This window comes from Drosophila suzukii, chromosome X (assembly GCF_043229965.1).
Source record: "Drosophila suzukii chromosome X, CBGP_Dsuzu_IsoJpt1.0, whole genome shotgun sequence".
Classification (NCBI taxonomy): domain Eukaryota; kingdom Metazoa; phylum Arthropoda; class Insecta; order Diptera; family Drosophilidae; genus Drosophila; species Drosophila suzukii.
This window is the reverse complement of record NC_092084.1, coordinates 6,882,895-6,909,635: the sequence shown is the minus strand read 5'-3', so window position 1 is coordinate 6,909,635 and position 26,741 is coordinate 6,882,895. Positions and strand designations below refer to the sequence as shown.

At 46.8% G+C, this 26,741-nt stretch overlaps 2 protein-coding genes across 2 annotated transcripts; one reads left to right on the top strand and one right to left on the bottom strand.

The window, feature by feature from the left end:
* Positions 1 to 4,862: 4,862 nt before the first annotated feature.
* Positions 4,863 to 6,259, top strand: PIG-K (Phosphatidylinositol glycan anchor biosynthesis class K). Its single transcript, XM_017083351.4, has 5 exons — positions 4,863 to 5,468; positions 5,529 to 5,646; positions 5,709 to 5,819; positions 5,876 to 6,036; positions 6,097 to 6,259. Exons 1-5 carry the CDS (start codon positions 4,888 to 4,890, stop codon positions 6,188 to 6,190), a joined length of 1,065 nt encoding a protein of 354 aa, XP_016938840.2. The 5' UTR covers positions 4,863 to 4,887; the 3' UTR covers positions 6,191 to 6,259.
* Positions 6,260 to 8,504: 2,245 nt separating this feature from the next.
* On the bottom strand, positions 8,505 to 23,232 carry Hr4 (Hormone receptor 4). Its single transcript, XM_070997361.1, is given in 7 exon segments — positions 8,505 to 10,601; positions 10,678 to 11,746; positions 11,926 to 12,047; positions 12,123 to 13,523; positions 13,592 to 13,740; positions 14,470 to 17,353; positions 21,268 to 23,232. Coding segments are annotated over 7 exon segments (7,452 nt in total). The 5' UTR covers positions 22,343 to 23,232; the 3' UTR covers positions 8,505 to 9,849.
* Positions 23,233 to 26,741: the final 3,509 nt, after the last annotated feature.

The window sequence follows — 26,741 nt, the reverse complement described above, 5'->3', positions numbered from 1 at the left end:
TATTAAGGCAACGTAAAGTTAAAGTTTGAATAATGTTTTGGTTTGTTTACCTAAACATTACTAACAACAAAACAGCAGATTTACCAAATATTTTAAGAACTTTTTGTGACGGATTGGTGAATATTTTTCCACTGCTTAATCCGAACCAAAGCGAAAACTCCAAGCGAATATCTACATCTATCTGGTAACCGTAGTTTTATGGGCCTGGCTTTCACCTGGCCGAACGAACGCAAGCCGCTCTCTTAGCCCCTTTCGGCTAATCCAATCCCCAGGACAATCCGTCCACTCGACTCCAGTAAAATGCGGCTAGAACATTAAACATGCTTTTGCGGTTGCCAGAAAACCCATTCTCCCCCTTTCCCCCTCACCATTCCAGCCCCTGGCCCCCCTTTTCTATCGATTTCGAAAAACAAGTTTTGGCAGCAGCTGGGAGCTGCGAGAATGCGAGGAAAGCGAAACGAGAAGAGAAGAGAGAGGACAGCAGAGAAGAGCGCAAGCAGAAGCGGATAGGAGAGGAGAGAAGAGAATGATGTGATGTTGAATAATCCTCAAATTGGTTTAGTTAAGTATAAGTATCCTGCTTTTGCTTATGCTGCCACTTCTTTTTGGCCTGATCCCAGTTGCTTTTGCTTTTTGACAGGCGCCATTTTAGTGTGACCAGAGCGAGGGCAGCACAGCGAGATTTGAAATTGCAGTTTGCACCGGCAAAGAAAAGCGGAAAACTCACACGGACACGCACACCAGCAAACACAACTGTCACAGCGACGGCAACAAAACAGACGAATAAAGGAAGTGAAAGAGAATGGCAAATAACAAAATGAAGACCCCGCTGTATATACACCACCAAGTATAACGCACACACACACACACACACACTCACGCGGCACAGTGTGCAAAAACGCCGCGATTGTAAACACGGATGGAGCGGAGGAAGCAGAAGCGAACGGAAACTGGCCGCACAATTTTCACAAAGCGGAAAAGTTGCCAAAGAATTGGCAGAGTTGCCAACATTGCCCGTTCTCGTCCGCTCGCTTGCTCGCTTCGGCAAAAAGGAAAATCCGTGGAAACTACAATCTTCGGCCGCGTTTGCTTGCAACAAAAACCGAAAGGGGGGTTTGGGGAGGGTCAGGGGGAAAAGCGAGCCGAGACGAAGAACCAGAACAGTGGGGCACACACACAAAAATGGGTGGCAGTGACGTACAAGCACACCCAAAGCGAGCGCACACACAGACTCGGCCAGCGCACACGCACAGCTACACACGAACACACACACACACACGCACACATACAGGCTGGCAGCAGCAGCGAGCGCAGAAAATTTCTTTTTCACTAGGTTTTCGCAAAAAATACGAACGCGAGCATTAATAAACGAATGCCTGTCTTCTTTTCCATTTGGCAGTACAACGAGTACAGCTTTTCACCCAGGCACTTGCACACACAAACGCGAATGGGCGAGGAAATCCCTTTTCTTTTCCATTCCTTTCCATTCCTCGCCTTTCCTTTCCGCAGGTACTCACCGAATAGCAACAAACAAAAAAAAATAATAATAATAAAATAAAATGCAGAACCCGAACAAGAGTTGTGAACGCAAACACGGTGCGAAGCGAAATAACGAGCCAAAATGGAGAGCAAAAGAGCGACGCTCGGCACGACGGCGAAAACGTTGAATTCGCCGCCACTCGCCGCGACTCTTCGCCGCCCGATATACTGCACTATCGCACCCGGTTTGTTTTTGCTTTTGTTATTGGTCTGGGTGCAACCCTGCTTGTGGGCGCCCGGGAGGGGTGGCAGTCCTGCGCCTGCTGCTAGGATTTATTCCTCCTTATCGATGTGTTCTTTATGGGTGGTGTTAGTTACACTACAAAATATTTTAAATATTCAGATGGGGTCCGTTGTCTTCGACAGAGATGCACACTTTTTTCATTTTCAAGATATTATATTATTTACATGTACACTATAAGTGTAAATTCTTTTTAATTGGCACTTTAAATTAGTCTATATTTTAGCGTGGATATTATTAATTATCCAAGATTTACTGCGAGTTTTGCCAAAATAATATGGTATCGTTAAAAATAATATTTTTACAAATCTACGCCAATTAAGTTACGACCAGACGATAACATTTTAAACACAATTTTAAAAGAGTCTGTCCATATATTACGTAATCACATATCACAGGTTGATGATGGGCTAGAAAAATTATTACTCCAAACAAGTTATTTGTTTGTTTTGTTTGCATAATTGATGACATGGTGGGATTAAAAAACTGCCAAAACTGTGATTTCGTAATGGATAACCCCTAAGTTAAAAAGATTATACATAGATGATATATTTTGTTAAAATATTTTGGTCAATAGTAAGTACTTAATACTTAACAATTCCATTGAAAATGCTTACGTTAAATAAAATTATCAAAAGAAAAACAATACGACCAAAGTAAATGAGAATCCCTGGAAAAGCCTTGTTGAATTTGATGTGACTATGAATAAATTCAATTTTTATTGAAAATGATTATGTTAAATGAAGAAATGATAACAAGTATACGACCAAAATAAATGAGATTCCCTGAATTCCCTTGGAACATCTGTTCCCTACCTTAGAGATAGGGCATTTCACATGTCGACGTGCGTTTTGGGCCCGGTGTACGTGTTGTTTTTGGCAAATGTTTGTTCGCTCTTTTCGCCGCGACGTCGGTTGTTGTTGTTGCTGCTGCTGATGCGTCTTTTGTTGCGTCGGCGAAAAGCGAAAAAGGACTCGGGAATAACATGTCGTATCGGGGGTGGTAATTGGGAAAAGGGAAGGTGAAGGGGCACGGAGAGAGAGAAACGAGTAAAAACAACAACTCCTTTTCGGTGGTCCTGCGGATTTTCCAGTTTTTCCTCAACTTGCGATGCTGTGCCGTAGGTTGTTGCATGTTTTCCCCGTTTTCCCCGCACTGGGAAAAGGGGGTGGAAAGGAGGCTGAATCCTGCAAGTGTCAGGCGGCGTCCTTAGCCCAATACCCAACCCAACGACAGTTTTCCCGCCACTTTCCCACCCGCCCAAGGACCATTGCGATTACGTGTAACTGGGTTAAAGGCAAAAAGCCTTAATTGCTGTGAAAATGTAAATGAGGGAAAATCAATAGCTTTTTGCATCGTTTCTCTGCTCGTCTTCCGTTCCACTGCTTCTTGGGGGGGCTAAAAAAGGCGATTTTTCCGAACTGGGTCAAGAGAGTGGCCAGGATTTTCATTCCCAACGCCACTGACATCATTCAATTTGATACGAAGGCCACTTCGATCGATTATCCTGGTTAATTGTGCTTTATCGGCCTTTTCTTGGCCTTCCCCCTTGATCCTGGCGGCTAGCGGGCGCATTTTCACATTGCCAAACCAGTTTTGGGCCAGGAAAACGCTTTCGCATTACGCCCACTCGATTAAATTCACCTAGAAAACGTTTTTTTTTCTGTGCGGCCTCACATTTACTTGCCCACACACACACACAGCGGCGCACACACACACGCTTTGTGTGTTTTGTTTTGTGTGTGTGTGTGTCTGCGCCAAAGGCAATTGGAAAACGTAATGGCCGACACAAAACGAAAACGCCACGCAGCAAAGCAGAAGCAGCGATAGGCGAAGTGCGCAAAGCGCAATCGGCGATATGTGGATAAAAGAAAACTTCCGGCAGGCAGATCCAAAGCTCCACAAAAAAGAACGACCAACGACGACTACAGTAAAAAATGAAGCACGATGAACACACATACACATATGAATATGAAAACCCACGTGAATCAGAGAGCGGCGGCAGAGAGCAAAAGAGAGAGAAAAAGATCGCGGCGAATTGGCAGAGTTTTCTGAAGCAGAAGCCCTGCATTTGTGGTTGTCTTGCCACGATTTTCCCCATTTTCCCAGGTGTGCAGCTGTGCGTGTGCGTCTGTGTGAGTGCCCCCCAATTGGCAGACGGCGAGAAAACAGTTAAATTCCACACGCAAACAAGGCTTTTACGGCCCCGCACACACACAGGCGCACACATTTCGCGCTGTCCGCCTGTGTCTCGCTCTTCATCGGCCTCCTCTCTTTTCATCATTGCAGCGTCATGTCATTCGTTTTTGTTACGAACGACCGCCGCCATATTGCTTTTGTAGGCATTTTCTGACGCTTTTTTAACCCACAGGGCGCCCTTTAACCCCTAACTTTTCGCCTGCATTCGATCGTACTCGCTGCGTACTAACTGTTTTATGTTCGAAATGCGGCGTTTCGTGGCTTTTAGGGGGAGAAAATCAAGGTGGAAAATTGACCCATTAGCATTGGATTGCCCCCTCTCCCTCTCCCACACCCCATCATTGTATCCACCCTGTCTACTCATGCCTCGCAGTATGTATGACCGTTGAGTACTTTTGGTATATTTTGGGTAATATCAAATTCATTCAATTCTTTAGTACACTCCATTTAATGGCTACAATGCCTATTTATTGAAATATATTTGCAATAGTTTAATAGTTTTAGATGCTATCATTGTTTTTCCTTTCCTAAAAAGTATTTTATTTAATTCACAAATAAATATTTAAAATACATAAATAATATGAATCATTATTTTATATATAAATATAGCTCTATAGACTTCCGTGAATTTATAATTGGAAGTGTAAAAAAAATGATTAAACTATTGACAATTAGTGACTTGAACCAATTAACTATATGTCCTTGTTTTTAAAACTTTTATACGTTTTCATTTTATAATTTTTTTTTATATTATTTGCATGGTATGCTTGGAAATGGTATACGTAGTATATTTTTAAGCGCGGTCACACCTCACAGCTGTTTTCGGCCTATCGAGCAGTGCAGTCGATATCGGGAGGAGTTGTTATGGGCCTATCGATATACATAGGTGATTAATATTCGGCTGCGTGATGTTTATTAAATTTGTTGTCATCCTGGTCCTGCTCCTTGGCAGCTGTCGGGCTGATGCGGAGGCGGAGGACACCTCCGTGCTGCCAGAGGGCTTCGTGGACGCCAGCCAGCGGTCAACGCACACGAACAACTGGGCGGTGCTGGTGGACGCCTCAAGATTCTGGTTCAACTACCGGCATGTGGCCAATGTGCTGTCCATCTACCGATCGGTAAAGCGACTGGGCATTCCCGACTCCCAGATCATTCTGATGATAGCCGACGACATGGCCTGCAACGCCCGCAATCCGCGTCCTGGCCAGGTGTACAACAACGCCAACCAGCACATCAATGTGTACGGGGACGATGTGGAGGTGGACTACCGGGGCTACGAGGTGACCGTGGAGAACTTCGTGCGACTGCTGACCGGGCGAACCCAGAACGGCACTGCGCGGTCCAAGAAGCTGCTCTCAGACGCGGGCAGCAATGTGCTCATCTACCTTACCGGACACGGCGGTGATGGATTCCTCAAGTTCCAGGATTCGGAGGAGATTACCAGCCAGGAGCTGGCCGACGGCATCCAACAGATGTGGGAGAAGAAGCGGTGCGACACTTACCTATGCTAATCCCTGTTCTAGTCCTAATAGTTCGTCTACTTTTGTAGCTACAATGAGCTGTTCTTCATGGTGGACACTTGCCAAGCGGCTTCGTTATACGAGAAATTCACCTCACCGAATGTCCTGGCGGTGGCCAGTAGCCTAGTGGGCGAGGATTCCCTATCGGTAAGACGCTCTGAAGTCTGCAATGTATACCTACTTATACTTTACTTCCATTTCCAATCCAGCACCACGTGGATCCCTCGATTGGCGTCTACATGATCGACCGCTACACATACTATGCTTTGGAGTTCCTAGAGAAGGTGCAGCCGTTCAGCAAGCGGACCATTGGGGAATTTGTAGGTCTCCTCCTGAGATTTTCGAACATGTTTCTGATTATACACTTTCCAAACAGCTGCAAGTTTGCCCCAAGCGGGTGTGCATCTCGACGGTGGGTGTGCGCAAGGATCTGTACCGCCGAGACCCGCACAAGGTGCCCATCACAGACTTCTTTGGGGCCATCCGACCCACACGGGTATCCACCGATCGCATCAACGTGACCCTGGCCAACGAGGAGTAAGTACTATGCTCGGAAAAGCCCCATCCCAACCCTTTTCTAATGCTCGACTCTTGCAGCGATTTCATTCAGGTCGACAAGGACGAGTTGGTGGCCAGAAAGCCCTTCAAAATCGTGATGGAGTCCCAGTTTCCATCCGATCTTTTTAAATAGACTGGTCGGCCATTTATGATTCATGTGATAATATTAATTTTATTCGTAAATACATCATTTCATTATTAATACATGTGTAATTTATTAAATTTATATGTGATCTCGAATCGTGCTTTAAAAATTCTCAATTATGGGCTTAGTTCGTCTTAGTTATCTGTTTTATATTTGCTAACATGTCATTTCATTTTCATTTCATTATCATTTTGCGGTTCTGTTGCCGTTTGTGTTTCCATCTCTTATGCATTACATCAATGTATCAGTTAAATTATACTTTTTGGTTACCACTACATCAAACGTTCACTAATCAATCAATCAATATCAATATCAATCCATCGCGTAACATTCATATCAAATCCAAAACGAAACGAAAACCATATTGTATATACTTATATAAAAGGTAAAAGTCGCTGGCGACCGCTATGTAGAATTAGAAATGCACAAAAAAACAGTATTTCTATAATTTCCACGGCGTTTCGTTATGTGTCTTCGGCTTTCTTTGGATTTGGTTTCACAATTTTCTAATTTGGGTCATACACAAATTCAAAGAGTATAACAATGGCCTCAGAAGCGAGATCTCTTCCTAGAGTTTACTCTTTTTTTTTTTTTTCATTTTTTTTTTGTTTTGGTTTTTATCATATGGAAGGATCTACTTCGTTTTAATTATTGAATCGTTTAATCAATACACATATACACCTAGTATACATATATGGGTTAAGATTTCCTCCCTTGTTTTTTTTCTATAATTTTTTTTGTTATTTGTTTTCATTTTCTTTTTGTTTCATTGCATCAGTCCCATAATTTGAGTTGTAGGCTTGGGTTGTCCTCAAGATCAAGATCCAGATTAAGCACCATAAGAAGTTCATATTGCATCCCCGCTATACACTATGGGGACATGGTGGACACGGGTTACTGGTTCTGCCCGGGATGCAAATGGATCTAGGCAAGCGGAGTGAGTTGGATGCGGGTGTGGGTGAGGGTGAGTGATGGGTCAAGTGATGGAGTTGAGCATTTAAGTGATTTTGGGGGTACAACAGTTTTAACTACGGCGAGGCGTAGTTGGTTAGGTGACGGCATTTGGTTGATCCGGGAGTGTAAGTCGTTAAAATTAGCTAACTAATGTTATATCTCGAGACGCCAGATGGTTGGGTTGGGTTGGGGGCTTGCAAAAAACCCCCTTCAATCCCACTCTTTATTCTCATGTATTTACAAAGACACTTCTTGTTTTCCTGCGGGAGCAATCCTCCATCTGACCCCAGCCTTTATAATCAAATGGGCGGGTTAAAGGGCTGGAACGATGATGGCTACCAAGGATGGCCTGGGAAAGGATGGGAAGGAAGGTGGGTAGGATGGGGATGGGGGTGTTCATTGATTGATTTGAATCTCGATTACAGTTACGTTTAAAGTCTAACACTTATTCGATAACACGCTGTGCAAAAATATTTTATTTTGACTCTTTCCCTCCAGATGCTGTTTATCCCGCTTTTACTCTACAAAAAATGTTAATCTTTTTGCCGTCCGTCCGTTGCCGTTTTTCTTTTTCGTTTTCGTTTTCTTTTTCCATATTCATATGATTATTATGTCATCGCTTATATAAATCCACATATATACGTACTTTAAATATTTGCTTGCTATTTGGTATTTCGTATTGATTTTTGCATCGTTCTCTCGTAAAAAAACTCTACGGAAAAAAAATCGAAAATAACGCTTTGAAGGCAATTTGATGTCAGACTCTTGCTTATTTCTCATCTTCTGTTCTTCGCTTTTATTCGAAAAACATTGTTTTCGTGTTGTTTTTTGTTTTGTTTTTTGTTTAGCTTACTTTCTCTATTTCCGTTTTCCGCTCTTAGCTCTAGGTTGCGTTAATTATTTGAAAGAGCTTGAATCGGGAGGGTTTGAGTTACAGGATTGGGGATTGAGGTCCTTGTGATCGGTTTCCGCCGTTCACAAGTGACCCTTTCGATTTCCTTTCAAGCCGATTTAAAAACCAATTTGCCATTTCCGGTGCATACATTTTCGGGCCTCTAAATGCAGGTGGCGCCACTGAGGAATTTCCAAGTAGAATAACAGAACCGCGTAAAATTTGTGTAGAAATATAGTTCGGGCAAGTTTATATTCACTTCTATATTAAGTTCTTAAAAAAAAAAGTTGATCTACTAAAGCCATTAACAATTAAACGTTTTTGGTATCGAAAAAATGTAAAAGTATTCTTTTGTGACCTTAAAAAAATGAAAGGACTTCTCTATATACAAACCAATTGAAACTGAAAAGTTCTGGAGCACAAAGTGGGGTACAAAAATAAATAAGAAACATAAAGCATATTCAAGAATTACATTTATTCAAAAATGTTGTTAAAAAAAATGTATACAGACAGCAAAAAAATCAACAAAATTAATACATTTACAAAATAAAACGTAGTACGACGATATCGATAACAATCCGGGCATCAATACCGCCATGGGCGATAGGCGTTTGGGGTTGCGACGACAACACGATTACGATATACAATTGCGCAATCGGGCTTACACAAAAAAAAAATAATCCTTTCGTTTCATTTCTTATCTTTGTTTTTTTCTTTTCCTTATTTCTGTTTCTTGTATGTACTATGCGTAATTTATGTGTAGTATGTGATTATGCGTTCTTAACTTAGGTATAGTGTGTGTGTGTGTGTGTGGGTCGGGGTTGGGGTTTGGGGGTTTTGGGGGTTTTGGGTTCGATAATTAACAGTATCTAACAGTATAATTCTGCAATAGTTGCGAGCGAAGTTTTCTTAATGGTTGATGCGTGATTCCGATCTGGCAGTCCAGTTTCCGCTTCCGCTTCCATTTCCGTTTCCGTTTTGTCCCAACTTCCGTTTCCGTTTACGTTTCCGCTCACCCCACCACCCCCTCTCTCAGTGACAAAATTGCTCTACTCCTCTGCCCCAAAACGGATGTACACTAAACTAGCTACTTGGACTCTACTATTTATACTTTATGTGGTTGAATCTCCCGCCCTGCTTCGCTCTCCTTCTGCTCCTCCTCCTCCATCTCTCATTACATTATATAGATTTTAATAAAAAAAAAAATAGATAACTGACATATGCACGCATCCTAAATGCTTGCTATAGCTGTAAGTGGCATTGTGGCTACGTAAACTTTACATACTCATTACATACTCGTTACATACTCGCTACATACTCTCTACATAATCCTATTCATTTAACACTCCGAATTGCTGCAGCTTTTCCTCCTTATCGTTCATCTCCTTTCAGCAAAAAACACAAAAGGATTACAAGATTAAAATGTTTCAACTTTGCATATGCATATCCTTCCTTAGTAATGATAATGTGTGTGTGTGTGTGTGTGTGGGGGTGAGGATCAAATATGGGCGAGTGTGTGTGTGTGTGTTTATGTGTGTGTGGGATATAGTACAGGGATCCAACAATTAGACAAACTAAAATACACGATAGATCAATTAGGCTCTACATTATGCATGTAGCAATAGTAATAGTAATAATAGTAATAATCGATAAGCCATAACTAATGAATAGTTAATAGGTAATGATATCCAGACATACTCATATTCATAATCGTAATCATAATCGTAATTGTAATTCGTAAGTGGTAATCATAGTGGTAATCATAATAAAACATGCTCTACGTGTACGATTCTAAAATAATTCAGTCATCAGGTAACATTGTTTTGAACACAACTACAGTAACAGAAGCTGAGGTGGCTGTGGGTGTGCGCGGGGCCGGGGGCGGGATCGGCCGCTGGCGCGGTATTCTGGCAGTGGGCGTGGCTGTTGCAGAGGCAGGGGCGGAGGCGAAGGCAGAGGCAGAGACTCTGGCAGTGTCGGCGTTAATATTATTGTTATTCATATAGTTATTGTTGCTGTTGAAGTTGATGTTGCTGTTGCTGTTGCTGTTGTGTGTTGTTGGTGCTGTTGTTGTGGTGGTTGCTGTTGTTTTTCTGTTTAATTGTTGTTGTTGTTGTTGTGGCAGTGGTTGTTGCTGTTGTTGTGGTGCTAATGTTGCTTGTGATTGTGTCGTCGTCGTCGTCATCATCACTCCTGTTGCTGGCGTCGTCGACACGGCAGTCCATTGTTGCTGCTGCTGCTGCATTGCTGCTGCTGCTGCACGTGTTGCTAATGAAATCGTTGATAGTGATGATGATGATGATGTTGATGTGGCTGATAATGATAATGATGCTGCTGCTGCTGCTGTTGTTGTTGTTGATGATGATGTTGTTGCGGGAGCTGCTTGTGGGGGCATGGCTAGCAGCGGCAGCAACTCATCGCTAGTCTGGGTCTCCATATTAACCGTGTTGCTGCCGGCAGCACCCGTATTGGTGCCCCTACTGGCCCCTGTTGCTGCTGTCGCCTGCAACAGTCGGCCGCAACAGTTGCCGTTGAGCAGACGCGCTGTCCTCGCTGGCAGCGTTAATTGAGGGGGAGGGGGTACACAAACGTTATCGCAAACACAAGGCTCACAATTCTTTCTGCTTACCATTCGCCACTTGGCCCTGACTCAGGCCCAGTTGGCGATTGCGTCCAAGTGTTGCTGTTGCCGTTGCTGCTGTTGCTGTGGCCATGCCCACTCCTTCTGCTGCTCCTGCTCCCGCTCCCAATCCTTTGGTGGCAGTGTTGGCAGCGTAGTTGCTGCCAAAGTTGATTATCCTTCTGGGCAGTTTCTGTTGCTGTTGCTGCTGCTGCAACGCCAGTAATTGCTGCTGCTGCTGTTGCTGCTTCTGGCGTGCAGTGGCTATCTCACTTAGACTGGCTAAGGTCACCGCTGTTTTCAGCACATGCGCAGGCGTGGGCGATGTGGTTGCTGCTGTCGTCGCCGTCGTTGTTGTTGCTGCTGCTGCTGCTGTAGCCGATGTTGCTGCTGGCATGGAACGCTGTGACATTAAGGCCGTGTGTAGTATTGATGTATATTGTTGTTGTTGCTGCTGATGCTGTTGTGGTTGCTGTTGTTGTTGATGCTCAAGTCTTTTGCTCTCTTCTAAACTGTTCTTGCTGCTGCTGCCCGTCCTGCCGCTGTTGCAGATGCTGTTGCTGCTGCTGCTGTTGCTGCTGCTGTGGGAATAGTCCCTGGCAGTGTCGCTGCTGGCCGAGGAGCGGGCTATTTGCTCGGCAGCCGCCGTCAGGGTGGCCAACGTGGCCGCCGCTCCGCTCAGCAGCGAAGTCTTCAAAATGGACGTGGATCGGGACCGCTCCTCCTGCTCCTGATCCCGCTGTTCCAGCTGTTCCAGCTGCTCCCCCTGTTCCGGCTCCTCCTGCTGCTCCTGCTGTTCCTGATCCGGTTCGCGCTGGGCCCCGATCTCTATCTTGATCTTGGGCAGGTCGCGCAGCAACTGGTGCTGCTGCTGCCTGCTCCGGCGCCGCTCCTGTTGCTGCTGCTGCTGCCGCTCCGGGAGGACCGGATCAGGACCTGGTCCGAGCGGCGCCGGCTGGTGGTTGGCGGTGGGCAGCAGGCCGTGCTCAAGCATCTGCTACCTTATGCTTGCCGAGTTGAGCACGAAGGGCACATAGAACATCTTGCTCTCGAGCAGCAGACTGGCCGCAGCCTGGATCTGCAAGAGGGTAAGGGAGAGGGGGGGTGAATCATAGAGGATACAAGGATACTCCTCGGGAACGAGGATCTCCAAAATGTTCATATATATATGGCTTTAGAGAAGTGAGTTGTTTGCGAGGCAGCCAATCGATCTGTACACTGTTTGTGTGGCGGCAGAGAGAGAGAGCTACTACTTACCTCTGGTATGTGGGAGAGCAGCTCGCTGAGCCTCGCCTGCGGATTCTGCGGCGAGGAGTTCTGCAGGTAGGAGCGCAGCACCTGGACGTACCGCTCCTGGATGCTCTCCAGTTCCACTTCTGCTGAAGTTACAAAACGAAACGAAAAGGGTAACATGAGCACTGTATGCATGCGCAAGGGCAAATCGAACCACGTACCTTTGTTCAGCAGTATGTACACCTTCAGGCAGACGTACTCCTCCATCTTGAGCTTGATGCGCCGGAACATGATCGTGATCTGGGTCATCTTGTCCACCATGTGGCCGACGTCCAGCTTCAGCTGCTCCATTGCGATCGGCTGGCCCATCAGCGTGGTCAGGCAGGTCTGCAGTGTGCTCAGGTGCGAGTTCACCTCGCTGACAAACTCCGGATCGTCCTTGTGCAGCGGCTGGGCGGGCGATGGTATGGGCGTGCTCAGCGGCGTCCCAGTGGGCGTGGCCAGTGGCGTTGATGCCGGCGAATTGTGCCTGCTGCCCGATCCCGCACCCTCGCCACGGCGCTTGCCGTGCAACGCCTGGTAGGCGGCCGTGGTCAGGATGAGTATCTCGTGCCACTTGTCCGTCAGCAGCTTGGTGTGTATCTCCACCGGGATCTCCAGGTAGAAGGGCAGCTTCTTGGTCCACGACACCAGCTTGTGGACAATCGAGTCGCCGATGTTGCACAGCTTCTCGCTGATCTCCGACTTGTCCTCGAGGAACTCGCTGAAGTGCGGCAGCGTGGCAATGTCCTCCATGGCGTCGCAGTCGATCAGGGTCTGGATCATGGCCAGGGCGTGCTCGTACGAGATCTGCCGGTCCTTGGACGAGCTGACCGCCGAGTCGAGGCGATGGCGCAGATGCACAATCTCGCTGGGATTGGTCAGGGCCGTTTTTAGTATGGTGCCGTTCACCAAATGCGGTGGCAGTTGGGCTCCTCCTCCTCCTCCGCCGCCGCCGCCTCCTCCTCCTCCTCCACCTCCTCCGCCTGATTGCTGGTGGTGATTCTGGTGCTGACCCTGCTGCTGTTGCTGGTGCGGCGAGCTAAGGGAGAGGTGCGGCGAGGCCTGCTGTTGCTGTTGCTGCTGCTGCTGGGCCGGACTGTGCATGGGCGGTGCCTGGAGCAGCTCCGGCTTGAGCACGGGACCCAGGAACATGGGCTTCATTTCCACCCCGCCGCCCATGAGCTTGGCCTGCTGCTGTTGTTGCTGCTGCTGCTGCTGTTGCTGTTGGTGCTGGGCGGCTGCAGCCACCGCTGCGGCAAGTTGCTGCTGCTGCGGCGACAACAGGTGGTGCGGCGACAGCTGTGGGTGGTGCTGCTGCTGACCGTGGTGCGCCTGGTGACCCTGGTGGTGGTGGTGGTGCAGCGGCGAGTGCAACTGCTGCTGCTGCTGGTGTTGCTGGTGCTGTTGCTGCTGGTGTTGCTGCTGCTGGTGCTGCTGCTGCTGCGCCGCCTGCTGCTGTTGCTGCTGGGCGGCCTGCTGCTGCTTCTGATTGGTCTTCTTGTGCTTCTTGTACTTCACCTTGTACAGATTGTAGACGGCGCCGCTGTTGCGACCGCCCGGCATGCGATCCTCGCGAACGGCTGCAAGGAGATGACCTGGTTAGGAAACGGCGGAATCTGGAAGGGATCACCAAGTGGTGGGTACTCACCCTGCAGCACCATGCCCTGCTCGATGCACTTCTTAAATCGACAATACTGACAACGGTTGCGCTGTGCTTTGGTTATCTCGCAGGTGCCATCCGCAACGCAGGTGTAGACGCGTCGGTTCTGCACCGTCCGCTTGAAGAAGCCCTTGCACCTGGTGGAGTGGAGGAGTCAAGGATTAGGATTGGTTGTATTTGGGAAGTGGGTGGTTATGAAACACTAAAACACCTTGCCAAGTGCATATCCTGAATTCGATATGAGGACAGTAATATTATTATTTTCAAATCTCTTCTCTTAATTCAGATTCTCTCTGTATTCCATGGTGGTTAGATAATTTTAAAATTCAATTCTGGTTTTAGTTTTAGAGCTCTTCATTGATTTTAACAAGATCGCTACTTAATAAATTAAAGTTTTTATGGTTTGGCGAATTTAACGCCTTTTGCTTCTATAGCGCCACAATATACCCTCTCTTATCTTGAAGTTTTAACTATAAATTAGCATTAGACAACAATAGTAATTATACTAATAGTTTATTCGATTTTATGAACAATTTAAATCTTCCTGTAATCTATATGGCGCTTTAACAATCCTAGCAAAGGACTTTTTTTCACAGCTCTTCTCTCTTCTTTCCACTTTCCTTTTGTAGTCCAAAATAGTTCCTAGTTTTATGTAGAGTAATGTACTGCTAAAATGTTTCAAATGTTTCCTTAAAAATTTTTTAGAACTAATATTAGGTTATAATCAAACCTTCACTAATCTATAACTACAAAATAAATATGTATTTCTATAATATTTTCAAGTAACTTTGAAATATTTTCATCAAATTTTAAGTAAAGAGATAAAGATGTGATAAGGGTACTTTGTCTGATAACTGACAACTCACCCCTCGCACGTGATGATGCCGTAGTGCAGGCCGGTGGCCTTGTCCTCGCAGATCATGCACACCAGTGGCTGCTCGTCCTCGTCGGTCGGCTCGTGCGGCGCCTCCAGTCCGGTCCGTCCGCCCAGGCCGCCGCCCACGCCGCCCAGGCCCGTGGAGTTGCTGCTGCCCCACTGCTGCTGCTGGGCGCTGAGATTGAGGGCCTGCAGCTGGCCGGGTGGCAGTTGCGAGTAGTCGCCCGCCCACAGGCGCTCCATGTTGAGGGCGTGCGGGGTGCGGAAGGGATGCGGTCGGGCCCTCATGTCCTGGATGCGCGTCTGACCCAAGGAGAGCAGCAGCTGGGCGGCCTCCTCGTTGTTCTGCGGCGTCACCGAGGAGGGCGTCAGCGGTCCGCCCACGCCGCCGCCCGACACCGAACCCCCGCCGGAGGAGGAGGGCGTAAGGGAACCGGCCGAGGGCGAGGACAGGCAGTGTTGCTGCTGGCCCAGCGACTGTTGCTGCTGTTGCTGCTGCTGCTGTTGCTGCTGTGACTGCTGTTGCTGCTGCTGCTGTTGCTGCTGCTGCTGTTGTGGCTGGTGATGGGGCGACTGCTGCTGCTGCGGATGCTGGCCATGTGACTGGCCCACCGAGGGCGGCGGAGGCTCATAGCCCCATACCATGGTGCGCACCCCGCAACTCTCGCCCATGATGACGGTGGGCGTGCCGCGGGGCGGCGTCTGCGAGGGCGTCTGCGGCGACAGTTGCGAGGATGACGACGAGGAGGAGGGATGCGGCGAGGGGCATTGCACGGAACCACCTCCATTGCCGCCCACGGGCCGCAGGTTGCCCAGCGGTCCGCCAATCACCTCCGGCTTCACTCCATTGATCCGGGCATTGCTGAAGCAGACCATCCGCTGGGCGGCCACTGCGGCTGCTGCAGCTGCCGCTGCCCCGCCAGCGGATTGCATCAGATGGGGCAGTCCGGCGGCCACCTGCTGGTGCACCTCGCTCTTCACCCGGAACAGAATGGCCGCGTCCCGGTTGCTGTTCCTCAGCGCCAGCGAGGCGGGATGCATCAGGGCCAGAGCCTGTGGTTGCTGCTGGTGATGTTGCTGCTGCTGCTGTTGCTGTTGTTGCTGGTGTAGATGTTGCTGCTGCTGCTGCTGTTGCTGCTGGTGGTGTTGCAGGTGCGGCGACTGTTGCTGGTGGTGCGGCGACAGGTGTCGCTGGCCGACATTCGGCTCCTTCTTCACCCGCACCAAGGAGTGGGGTGAATGTTGCTGCTGCTGCTGTTGCTGTTGCTGCTGGGGATGCGACGCCTGCTGCTGCTGCTGTTGGCCAAGCAAGTGATGCAGGTGGATGGCCTGCTGCTGGGTGAGATGCTGCATGGACTGGCTGAGCAGGTGCTCCGTGGGAGGGCTGCTCTTGCGCAGCGTCAGCGGCTGGGTGAGTTGCTGGTGGAGATGGTGTGTCTGGACGATGGTGGGTCCCAAGCTGCCGTGGGAAAGCTGAGTGGGTGGACTGGCGGAAACCCGGCTCAAATGCTGCTGTGAGGAGCTGATAGACTGTTCCCGCTCACGCTCCCGATCCCGATCCCGCTCCCGTTCCCGATCTCTTTCCCGTTCTCGTTCACGCTCTCGCTCCCTTTCTCGTTCCCTTTGTGTACTGGATGTGGAGGAGGGTGAGGCCGGCGGTGGTGGCTCCGATTTGATCCGCGATGGCGTCACTAGAACCGTCACATGACCCGCCGCCGCTGCTGCTGCTGCTGCCGCCGCTGCTTTAGTCTCCTGCTCCCGCTGCTGATGGAATGCCAGCATCTTGCTGGACACGCTGAGCAAACGCTCCTCCTTGACGGAGCGGATTACACTCATGCCCGCCTCGCTCAGCTTGGCGCTGCTACCCGTTATCCCGGCCATTCCCGTGCCCGGCGAGGCGGAGGACAGCACTCCATTCGTGGGCGTGACCGTTGGACGACCCGTTGTCGTCGTGGTCGAGGGCTTCTCCTCCAGCGAATCGGGCGAGGCTCGACTGCTTCCTCCGCTGCCATTGCCATTGTTTTGGTGTTCATTGATTGCCACTCCGGTCGTTGCTCCGCCGCTTGCGGATCCTCCTCCACCACCGCCGCCTGTTGCTCCTCCTCCTCCGACGCCAGCTGGTCCGCCCACATCGGGCGTGGCTGGACTGGATCTCGCCGGCTCAGCGGGCGGCGGTGACATTACCGTTGAGGCGGCGGCCGCCGAGATCGCACTGCTCGACGAGTGGATCTCCGTGTTGTGCTCCTGCTTGATGTTGCCAGTCTTTCCACCGCCACCACTGCTGCTGCTGCTGCTGCTGGCGGGGCAGGTGGCCGTGGAGGAGGCTCCAGCCGTCGGCGAGGTGGAGGAGGTGCTGGATGATGTGGAGGAGGACGATGACGAGGAGGAGGACGACAGCGAGGAGGTCGAGGATGTGGCCGCTGCCGCCGTCGTTGACGATGTGGAGACGCAGGGTCCCGCTACCGAGGCTGTGACTGCTGTCCCGCCAGCTCCTCCGCCCCCACCCCCGCCTCCTCCCGTTTCGGCCACCGCCGCCACGACCGCTGCCAGCGAAACTGTGACCGCCGACGATGACGCCGTGAGGGGCAGAGGCAGCGACATGGGCAGGGGCAGGGGCAGGGCCATGGGCAGGGGCAGGGCCAGCGGGAGGGGCAGGGACGACGCCCCTGCCGACGCCGCCCCTGCCGAACCGCTGTCGCAGAGCTTCGGCGACATGGGCGCCAGCAGATCCGGTGATGAGGTGGACGTGTCCGCTATGGACTCGCCGTCACTGCTGCATCGCGAATCGATTTTACGCCGTTTGAGTTTGAGGTCTTGAAAAAGGCTCATTTTATCGAGCTCGCTGTACGGGCCACGGCTCAGTGTCATAATTCCTAGGGGGTGATAAGAGGAGGGGAAAAGATCCCGAGGATCTGGTTAGGTTGTTGGTCAATTTATATCGGGGATCGTCTGCCTGCAATCGTAACTAAGATCCCAGTAATACATCCCAAAATGGAGCTTAGCACTACAAGGTTTCATTCGTCATTCTACCGTTAATATCTGAAACGCACCTATAATTTTTCAAACCAAAAACTCACTTTTGATCTTCGAATCAACGATTTTCATACGATATACCATACCCCGTACATCAATATTTATTTTGTTAACATAAAATTATAATAAATACTTATGTCTTCAGCATCAAAAATATGTTTGGTGACCTGTACTTTAATGTAGACCAATTTTTTGTCAGTCCTATAACTATTATTGAACTGGAAACTGATAAGTTTTGCTACCCATTATGATCTTGAGTACACCTTTATCCCCAAGAGAACAAGTTACTTTAAATGACAAAAAATATATGTTTCAAATCATGTTAATCATCATAATAACATAATAAACTTTTAGATCCACGGCCTAAGCTTGAGAAATTCTCAGACGCCGCATGGGTGAATACCATGCATATATACATAAGTTCGCATAAATTTGTTGCGGAAGTTTCTTTTCTTTCCGAATTTTGTTTTTGCATTGACTTGCTGATGGAGTATAAACAAATAACCGATTAATTTGCATTTACTTCCCCACTGAGGAACAGATGCCAAAAGAAAAAAAAAACCAAGAAGCCATCGAATAACTGGTTAAAGCGAGCAAAAACTCAAAGATTTGGTCAAAAACGAAGCCAAGATATGAGGAATTCGGTTAATTACATGAGCTTGATCGATCAGCACTCTCAGATCTGAGCGCTATGAAATATGGTCGACGGAACTCTTTCACCGAAATGGGTCAAAGCTTCTTCGTTGCTCTTTATCACTCTCTCTGCTGCCGCTTTTTGTAGATGTTGCTCTTGTGCTATCTTTCCGCCTTACGATCAATAGCTTGCAATGCATTAAAAATTATATATGTTGCAAGGGGGTCTACAATCTGGTGGGGGTTTTTGGTACTCGGACAAAAAATAAAGATCCTAATGCTCTATTAGGGGGTTCCCTAAAGTATGCTACAAAATTGTTACTGGGTCCTGGATCTGTATACCAATCTGATATCTCTAAACCAAGTTACTATTTTAATAGTTTATATATTCGTTTTTTAAAACATGCCAAAAGTTCAGTTGATTTTATATCGAAAAACATTGTCACTAAAATATTCATACGAACATAAGTAATGTAGAGTCTTTTGAAGGTAAATTTTCCTCAAATTAAGGTAATTGTCCCCAAATGTTTTGTAATAGGTATGAGTTCTAATCATTTCATAAAGCTATGATCATTAATTTTGAAATCCAACAACATTTTCATGCCAGGTTCCCGAACAAAAAAAATCTGCAATTTGAAAAACTTAAGAGGTTTCCTTTTTACAAGTTCTACAGAATAACTTTTAAATGTTTTTCATATTTTTTTCTCATATTATTTCTGTTAGGGCTTATTTATTCGGTTACATCTTCATTATTATAATTATTTGATAGTGTTATAAATATTGTCAAGTAATACTTGGAAAACCAAGATTTTTTTTTTCAGTTTAGTTGTAATAGTTGAACTTTCGATCGCCCATTCTATTCTATAACTCGGTCCCTTTCGCTATCTCCCTCTCTATCTGACCGATTCGGTCACTTGGTGCGTTGGCCCAGCAACGACTTTTCCATCTCCCATTCCGATTCCGATTCCCATTCCCATACCCATTCTCGTACCCCCGATCAATCCCCTTTCCCTGGCCCATTCGAACTCCCCCTTTTTCTCTATCTATCCAATGGCGATCTCTTTACGCACTCACACACACACTGCCGCCGAGAGATAAACTATATAGCTTCGGGGTTTCGGGGTTTCGGGGTTCGGGGCAAAAAGTTCTCTCGTCGGGCGACTCACTCGGCAGCACCGACGACAATGTCGTTTGTGTGAGTATTTTTAAAATTTGACCTATTTTCATTATCAAGCGCAAGATTATTCTAAACAATAAAACCATGCGTGCCTCTCTGCGTCTATATCTTTTCGCCCCATGTGTGGGTGCATGGGTGTATGGGTGTGTGTGTGGGCGCGTGGAGCCGACTTCTACACGCAACTGTATACATACTAGAGTTCAGATACGCGCAGGCATATGTGAAGAGAAGATATACCCAGGTGGAGGTACCTGTTCCCCAGATCAACAGAATCATAATCAAACGGAGACTGCAACTGCATTCGTGGCAAACAAAAACAAGCCAGAATTTACGATAGTTTCCATCAGATTCCCATCTAATCTTAACTCTGGTAATATTGCGATTAAATCATGATCGAATGGGCGATATATGAAGAAAAAAACAGCAGCATGAGCGGGGGAGAGAAAGTTTTGGGAAAGAGTCATCGAAGAGTCAAGAACGCTGGAAAGGTGTGTGCGTAAATAGTTCGGAAAGTTTTTTATCTGGTATCAACTGGAATTCCGAAGAGCTGCTAATAAGGATAACCTAAATACAACATTTGTTCAATTTCAATATGATTGATAGCTTTGAAATGTGACTTCTATGAACACTAAAGGAAGGTAATGAAATTATGGAACTTGGGAAGATTTAAGTAGCAGAATCTTAAGAATCCAATAAGCTATCAATGCTCTTGCCCAGTACTGGTTCATTTTAAAAGCTTATCTAAAGCTTTAACATTTGATTAACCTTCAATAATCTTAAGATTTCATATAAAACAAATACTTGGTAAGTGTAAACAAATACTTTGATAACCAAGTAAGTAATCTGAGAAACTCTATTTAAGAAAATTTAATTTAATTAAGACAAATAACACCCAATTACACCCAAAATAGTTATTAAAACCGATAAAAGGTTTGATATTCCTTTGACAGTTTTGAGCTAGTACTCGTAATACTTAGAAATATTTATATTTAAGATTGGTATTATTCGTTAGCAGACTATTTTAGTTAGTGGTTAGACAGATAGGTGTAATGTATAATATTATTTGATTCTGGTGCTTTGGGGAGTGGGGAAAGCGGTTTTCGTAAGGGCAATTTGGAGCACAAAGTCTAGGGATAATCTCCCCAGTTCTCGGCACTCCAAATTAACCCTTCGAGCGTTTGGGTCTCAAAATATGATGTGTGTGCGTGATTTTTTTTAAGTGTCTAAAGTTAGTGTTTTGTGATTTAAATTTTGATTTTTGGGATATAGTCACAAATTTACCTATGGATGTCATAATTTCGTTTTTTCTTGTCTTTGCCGATTGCTCAAATTTTGATAAAAACAAAAAATTCTCTTTTTTGCCGATCGTTGTTTTTGTTTTTGCTTTTGATGTTGCTGTTGTTGTTTTTCTTATTTTGCATTTGTTTGTGTGTACTTTGTTTGATTGTGGTTTTTTTTTTTGTTTTTCATTTGATTTGAATTTGGATTTTGTATGTTTTTGGATTTTTGGTATTGTTGTGACTCGTTCGGGAAGCATCTAGACTGCCTTTTGAGCTGCAGAGCAGAGATGCAGATACAGAATGCATTCCAGTGGGTGGTTTTGGGTTGGTTGGGTGCTTTTGGGGTTTGGGTTCAGTTAAGGTCTGTCTTTTTTGAAATACAGTGTCTTGTTTTCTTGGCCAATTGTTGGTTGCTCCAGTTTAGTGCACTTTTTTGTTTCTTGTTTCTTTTTAGTTGACTGAAATTTTTGTTGGTAAGAAAGGAGGGAGGTAATTCATAAGTAAGGGGTGGGTGGGTTGTTTTGGATTACCAAGAGGGTAGCAGGGGTGCCTGGTATGGTAGATGGGTGGGTGGTTTGGGTGGTGGTGGTGGTGTTCTTACGCATTTATGATTAAGTATGATTTTAGAGGGGGTATAGAGTATATAGATGGATGCAATACTAACGGCAAATGGGCGGCATTCGAGACTTTTTCTTATAATAGTTATTGTAGTTGTTGTAATGGTTATTGTTGTTGTTGTTGTTGTTGTTGTTGGTATTGTTGCTTGTATTATTGTTATTATTATTGTTGCTGTTGTTGCTGTTGCTGCTGTTGTTGTTGTTGCTGATGGTATTATTGTTATTGTTGCAGCTGCTGTTGTTGTTGTGCGAATTGCACTTGTTGCACTTGCTGGGATTGCAAGTGCCCGTTGTGGCAGGTCCCGCTCCTTCTGTGGCAGGTGTTGCTGCTGCTCCTGTACCTGCCACTGCTGCTCCTCCTGCTCCTGCTCCTGCCTTCAGATGATTGTCACTTTCCAGTACGCTGGGCTCCTCCTTGACCTGCGTGCTCAGATCCGCGGAGGAGGAGGATGCAACATCGCCACCAGGTTCGCCCTTATCGCCGCCATGGTGATGATGATAGTGATGGTGATGGTGGTGGTAAATGTGATGGTGGCGATCGTTGTTGGCAAATGGTTCTTGTTCATTGCTATTTCCGCTTTGCAAACCGGAATCGCAGGCGCCGTCTACGTCATCGGTGGCCGCACTGTTGTTGTTGCTGCTGTTACTGCTGTTGTTGCTGTTGCTGTTGCGGCTACTATTATTGTTGCTGTTGCTGTTGCCATTGTTGCCACTATGGGGCAGTTGCAGGCTGCCATTGGTGGTGTTGCACTTCTTGAGCAGCGTCTTGTTCAACGGCGTCTTGATGATGGTCAGCTTATTGGCCACCACATCCTTGACCTGCTGTTCGCCCTCATCATCCCGATCCGGCTGTTCCTGCTGATCCGCCTGGCTGATCCGCCGGCAGCCATGGTTGCCATTGATGATCCGCTGCTCCTCATGGGAGCCACCATTCAGCTGGGAGTTGGAGTTCGAGTTGGAGTTCGCGTTGGATTCCGAGTTGGTGGCCGAACTTGTTTCCGTTACCGCTTCCGTTCGCGTTGTCGCCTCTATTTCCGCAGCTGCCGCAACTGCTGGGGCAACAACAACAACATTGCTGGCCTTGGTGGGCTGCTCCAGGATCAGCGGCTGCTGGGCATTCATTTGGGCAACGGCGATCTCCTCTAGGTGGGCAGATACAGTCGGACAAGCGAACGATGCTGGGCCATTTTGGCTGGGCAAACACCGATTTCAATCAAACACATTTCAAACAAACAAAAAAAAAATACAGAACACTTTCGATCACAACAACCATTTGAGTTTATTATGGACTTCTTCTTCCAAATCTTTTTTGAAGGGATTTCAGGGATTAGAAGAAGAAGTCTGCGTCCATTGCCAAAAGTTAGGTCACTCCAAAAAAATATATGTGAACATAATGAATCGGATTGATGTTGCTCCTTTTCTGATCCTCGAAATGAGATTGAGATTGAGAGAATGAGACGGTGTGTGTGTGTGTGTGTGGGTGGATGGGTGTGTGTGTGTGTGTGTGGTGTGTGTGTGTCGTGGGTGTCAGGGGTCTTTATTTTTAGAGCTTGGGTCTTTGTCTTGGGTCAAAACTAAGGGCACATACCACTCTTGGCTTTCGATTCTTGCCTATACTTTACATATACATATATTATGTATGCTGTTTTTTATTTGTTTTTTTTTTCAGTACCACTAACTCTTGTAGAAACTTCAAAAAAAAGGATTGGCGCGTGCTTAACCGTTAGGTGACAACCGCTTAGCCGCTTAACCGATTCAACCGATTCGCCCGATACCGCCGCACTTAGCCACTATCCATTGGCCACTGAAACTAAACTAAAGTTCGAGCCAAGTTCCGCGTCTGAGCGACGGCTGCTGCCGCTGTTTTGTTGTTGTTGTTGCTGTTGTTTAATTTTTGGTTTTTTTTTTTGTTTTTTGTTTTTTTGTTTTTTGTTTGTTTCGGGGAGATGTTGCTCCGCGGCCAACGTGCGTACATGCGAACGAAATAAAGTGAAATGAAAGGAGTAAGCGAGCGAAAGAAAGCAGCAGCCACGAAACGCTGCTGCTGTTGCTGCCGGCGTCGCTGTCGGCGCAGGCGTGGACTCCCCCCTCCCCCCAAACCCCCCTCTAATGCTCCACAGCTCCACCGCTCGCTCTCTCTCGCCCTCTCCCTCTCTCTTTCGCTCTGTCTGTCTATCGCGATCGGGCATTAGAAGCGTCGACGTCGGCAGCGAACGAAAATGAAAACCAATAGACAAAACGTACAAAAAAAAAACACTAAAAGCACACTCACACACACACACACACTCACTCACCAGCGACGAGCAGCGACGTCATAGTTATGCTTTGGCAGCGACGTCGACGTCAGCAGAGCCACTAGGCTCGTTTTTTTTGCCTCCATCTCTCTTTCTTTCTCTCTCCCTCCCACTCACTCACGCCCCTTTCACCACCCACCGCCTGGAGTTCATTGCAATTGCAATGCAACTGCAACTAACTTCTAGCTGCAACTAAACTTCACTCTCCCTCTCTCTCTCTCTCCCTCTCTCTCTTTCCCTTTTGTATCTCCATCTCTCTTGCTCCCTTATCTAAGCACTGCATTTAAATTAGAATTCACACACAAGTTGCATATGTTGTGGGTGTGTGGGTGTATTGGTGTGGACGTTGACCGGCGAGCTTAAGGGAGGGTTTCTATGATAAGGGGTGGGGGGGTGAGACTGGGGGCAGGGGCACTGCCATTAGTGAAAAGCTTTCTCGGTTCCCCCAAAAAAGCTCCCAAACTTTCAACTCCCATTTGGTGAAGAGGCGTGGCGGCCACCCTTCTTCTTCTTCTTCTTTTTAAGCAAAACTGTGCCATTGCACTTTCCACAAATGTGGGTGGAGGGGGGATTGGGGGTCATGGGGGGTGCAGAGAGGGGTTGCTGAGCAAAAGCTCTTTCCCTGCCGCCAAAAAAGAGCGAGCAGCCGTTGCAGTTGCAGCATAGATTGTTGCTTCCTGCTTGCTCTCTCTCTCTCTCCCTCTCCCTCTCCCTCTCTCTCCATCTTTCTCTGACAATGGAGTTCTACGATCAGCGGGCAGAAACAATCAGAGAGAGCCGGACAGAGGCGGCCGACCAAGGGGGGGGGAGTGAAAATGTGTGTGGAAAGGTAAAAGTTAATTTGAATTAGAGCAACAGCAGCGACAACCACAGCGGCGGCAGCAACTCAACAATGGACAATGACAGGCGATTGCGCAACGTCGAGAGCAAAAAGCACAGCAACACGGCAAAGCAAAGGAAAAGCAAAGCAGAAATCGCTAGTAATGGCAACAACAACATGAGGATCAATTAGTGTTGCACCAAAGTGGTCAAACGGACAAGAAGCACGGTGTTGAACGGACAAAGGACTAACGGACAAGGGTTGAACGGACAAAAGAATAAACGGACAAGTTCAAAGTTGAGTGGTAAAAAGAAATACATATTTCGGTGGTCAACGGACAACGAAGAAGCGGACATCGAACAAACGGACAATGAACAAACGGACAACGAACAAACGGACAAACGGACAACGAACATACGGACAATGAAATTACGGACAAGAGTTTCTCGGACAAACCAACAGACAGAGCTTAGCTTCACACCAGAAGCAATGTCATGAATTCCAAAATGTCCAAAGGGAAATGTGGCCTATGCCTCGTATTACCCATTTATTTACTCTTCACTTTTTTTTTGCATTGCACCCACACCAGCACTTCTCTAATGCCCTTTCCATACGTTCGTTGACCATTGTCTGAAAGCACTTTCGATTTCAACTGCTGCCAGCAGCAGCAGCAACGGCAGCAGCAACGGCAGCAGCAGCAGCAACATACAATAATTGTTTGGCGCACATTTCATTTCCTTATTGCTCACTGACATTTTGCTTCGCACTCACACAACGCAAATGGCTTACGACTTTATAATGAGCAACCCAGCAGCAGCAGCAGCAGCAGCAACAAATGTGTTAATACCTGATTGCAATTGCAGTTGCTGTTGCTGCTGCTGCTGCTGCAAGTTGCAATGCCAGGAAGCCTTTGGCCAACAGCTTATAACCCCGTCTCTTTCTTCTCGCCTCGCCTCGCCCCCTCTCTTTCTTTCTTCTCGCGCTCTGCTAAAGTGAAAGTTTATAGTTGTTGCTGCCGCTGGGTTCTTGAATCATGGATCGCAGGCCAAAGAGAGACGGCATGCGGAAATGCAATGCTGCAACTTGCAATTGCAGAGTGACTCGGCTCTCTCTCTTTTGCTGCGATCGCTCTCCCAAAAGAGACAGAGAGAGTGAGCAACTTTGAGATTTAGTTTTTTGCAAGGGGGAAGAAAAAAACAAAAAGAAAAACACTCACCGGACCACAAAGCCGGGCCAGGCATAGCTGGTTGTTGTTGTTGTTGTTTGCGTGACGTCTTGGGGGCTCCTGTTTTTTTTTTTGATTTTTGATTTTTCGGCTTGCCAACTTCTTTTCTTCAGCCCGATTTTGAACTCTTTTTTTTTTTGATTTTTGATTTTTTGCTTTTCATTGGCCCACTACTGCGGGTGGTAATCTACGTGGTAACCACATTGCTTGCCGCACTTGCTTGCAAGTCTAGAACTCACTCCAAAAAAATAAATATATATGGGTTTATGGTGTTCTGCAGTTTTTCTCGAGATTTTCTTTGCGCGCCTTAAGAGCTACGAACCACGAATCACGAATCGAACTGAAGTCGAAGCTGCTGGGCCAAAACTGAAGCCAAAACAAAGCCCGTACCGCTGCCGCGTCGCCGTCGCCGTTGGCAGCGCTGCACTTGCTCCCCTCTCACCTTACTCTTTTTTTTTTTATTTCTTTCTTATTTTTTTGAATTTATTTTATTTCATTTCATTTATTGGCTTTGACTTTTCTTTGATTATTGTGTTGCGTGATTAATTGGGGATTTTTTTGCTATGTATATTGTTGTATTTGGCTTGGTTGTTTGGTTTCGTTGTGCGAATATTACTCATACGCAGTGTGTGTGCGCCTTGGCTGCGACTGCCACTGCTGGCTGACGGATATAACGGAAATGTGCAACTGGCAGCCACCAAAACAGCCGCGTAGCGAAATTGTCAAGCAGACCCAGAGCCCCACAGCCCCAGAGACCCAGAGAACTGAGAATCGAGAACTGAGACCCCGAGAACTGAGAACTGAGAACAGCGGAGAGCTTGGCAGAGAGACACTGCTCAAGAAACCCAACTAACACACTAATCGAAACCGAAACAGCAACAGAAATCGAAAACAAGAGCCCACGAGCTCTGCAAAACAGCAGCAACATCGGCAACATATAGATTGTTATGTGGGTTTTCCTGGCTGCCTTTAAAAGCTTGCTGGCACACTGGGAAAAACACTTGAAAGCAATACAATAAACATTTTTCAATTAAAAAAATTGATTTATCTGTTGTAATATGCTTTTTTATATTAAGCAATCTTTAAAATTTCGATTATAAATATTTATAATCTAATAATTTATCAGTTAAATAGATTTCTTAACCTAACAACTAAATGAAAAATCTATGGTATGCTATACAT

What these genes read in the sequence shown, in the direction of transcription:
- PIG-K (XM_017083351.4), top strand. Translation starts at nt 4,888, where the DNA reads ATGTTTATTAAATTTGTTGTCATCCTGGTCCTGCTCCTTGGCAGCTGT. An exon ending in CAGATGTGGGAGAAGAAGCG is followed by an intron (nt 5,469 to 5,528) that starts GTGCGACACTTA and finishes CTACTTTTGTAG; the next exon opens with CTACAATGAGCTGTTCTTCA. An exon ending in TGGGCGAGGATTCCCTATCG is followed by an intron (nt 5,647 to 5,708) that starts GTAAGACGCTCT and finishes TTTCCAATCCAG; the next exon opens with CACCACGTGGATCCCTCGAT.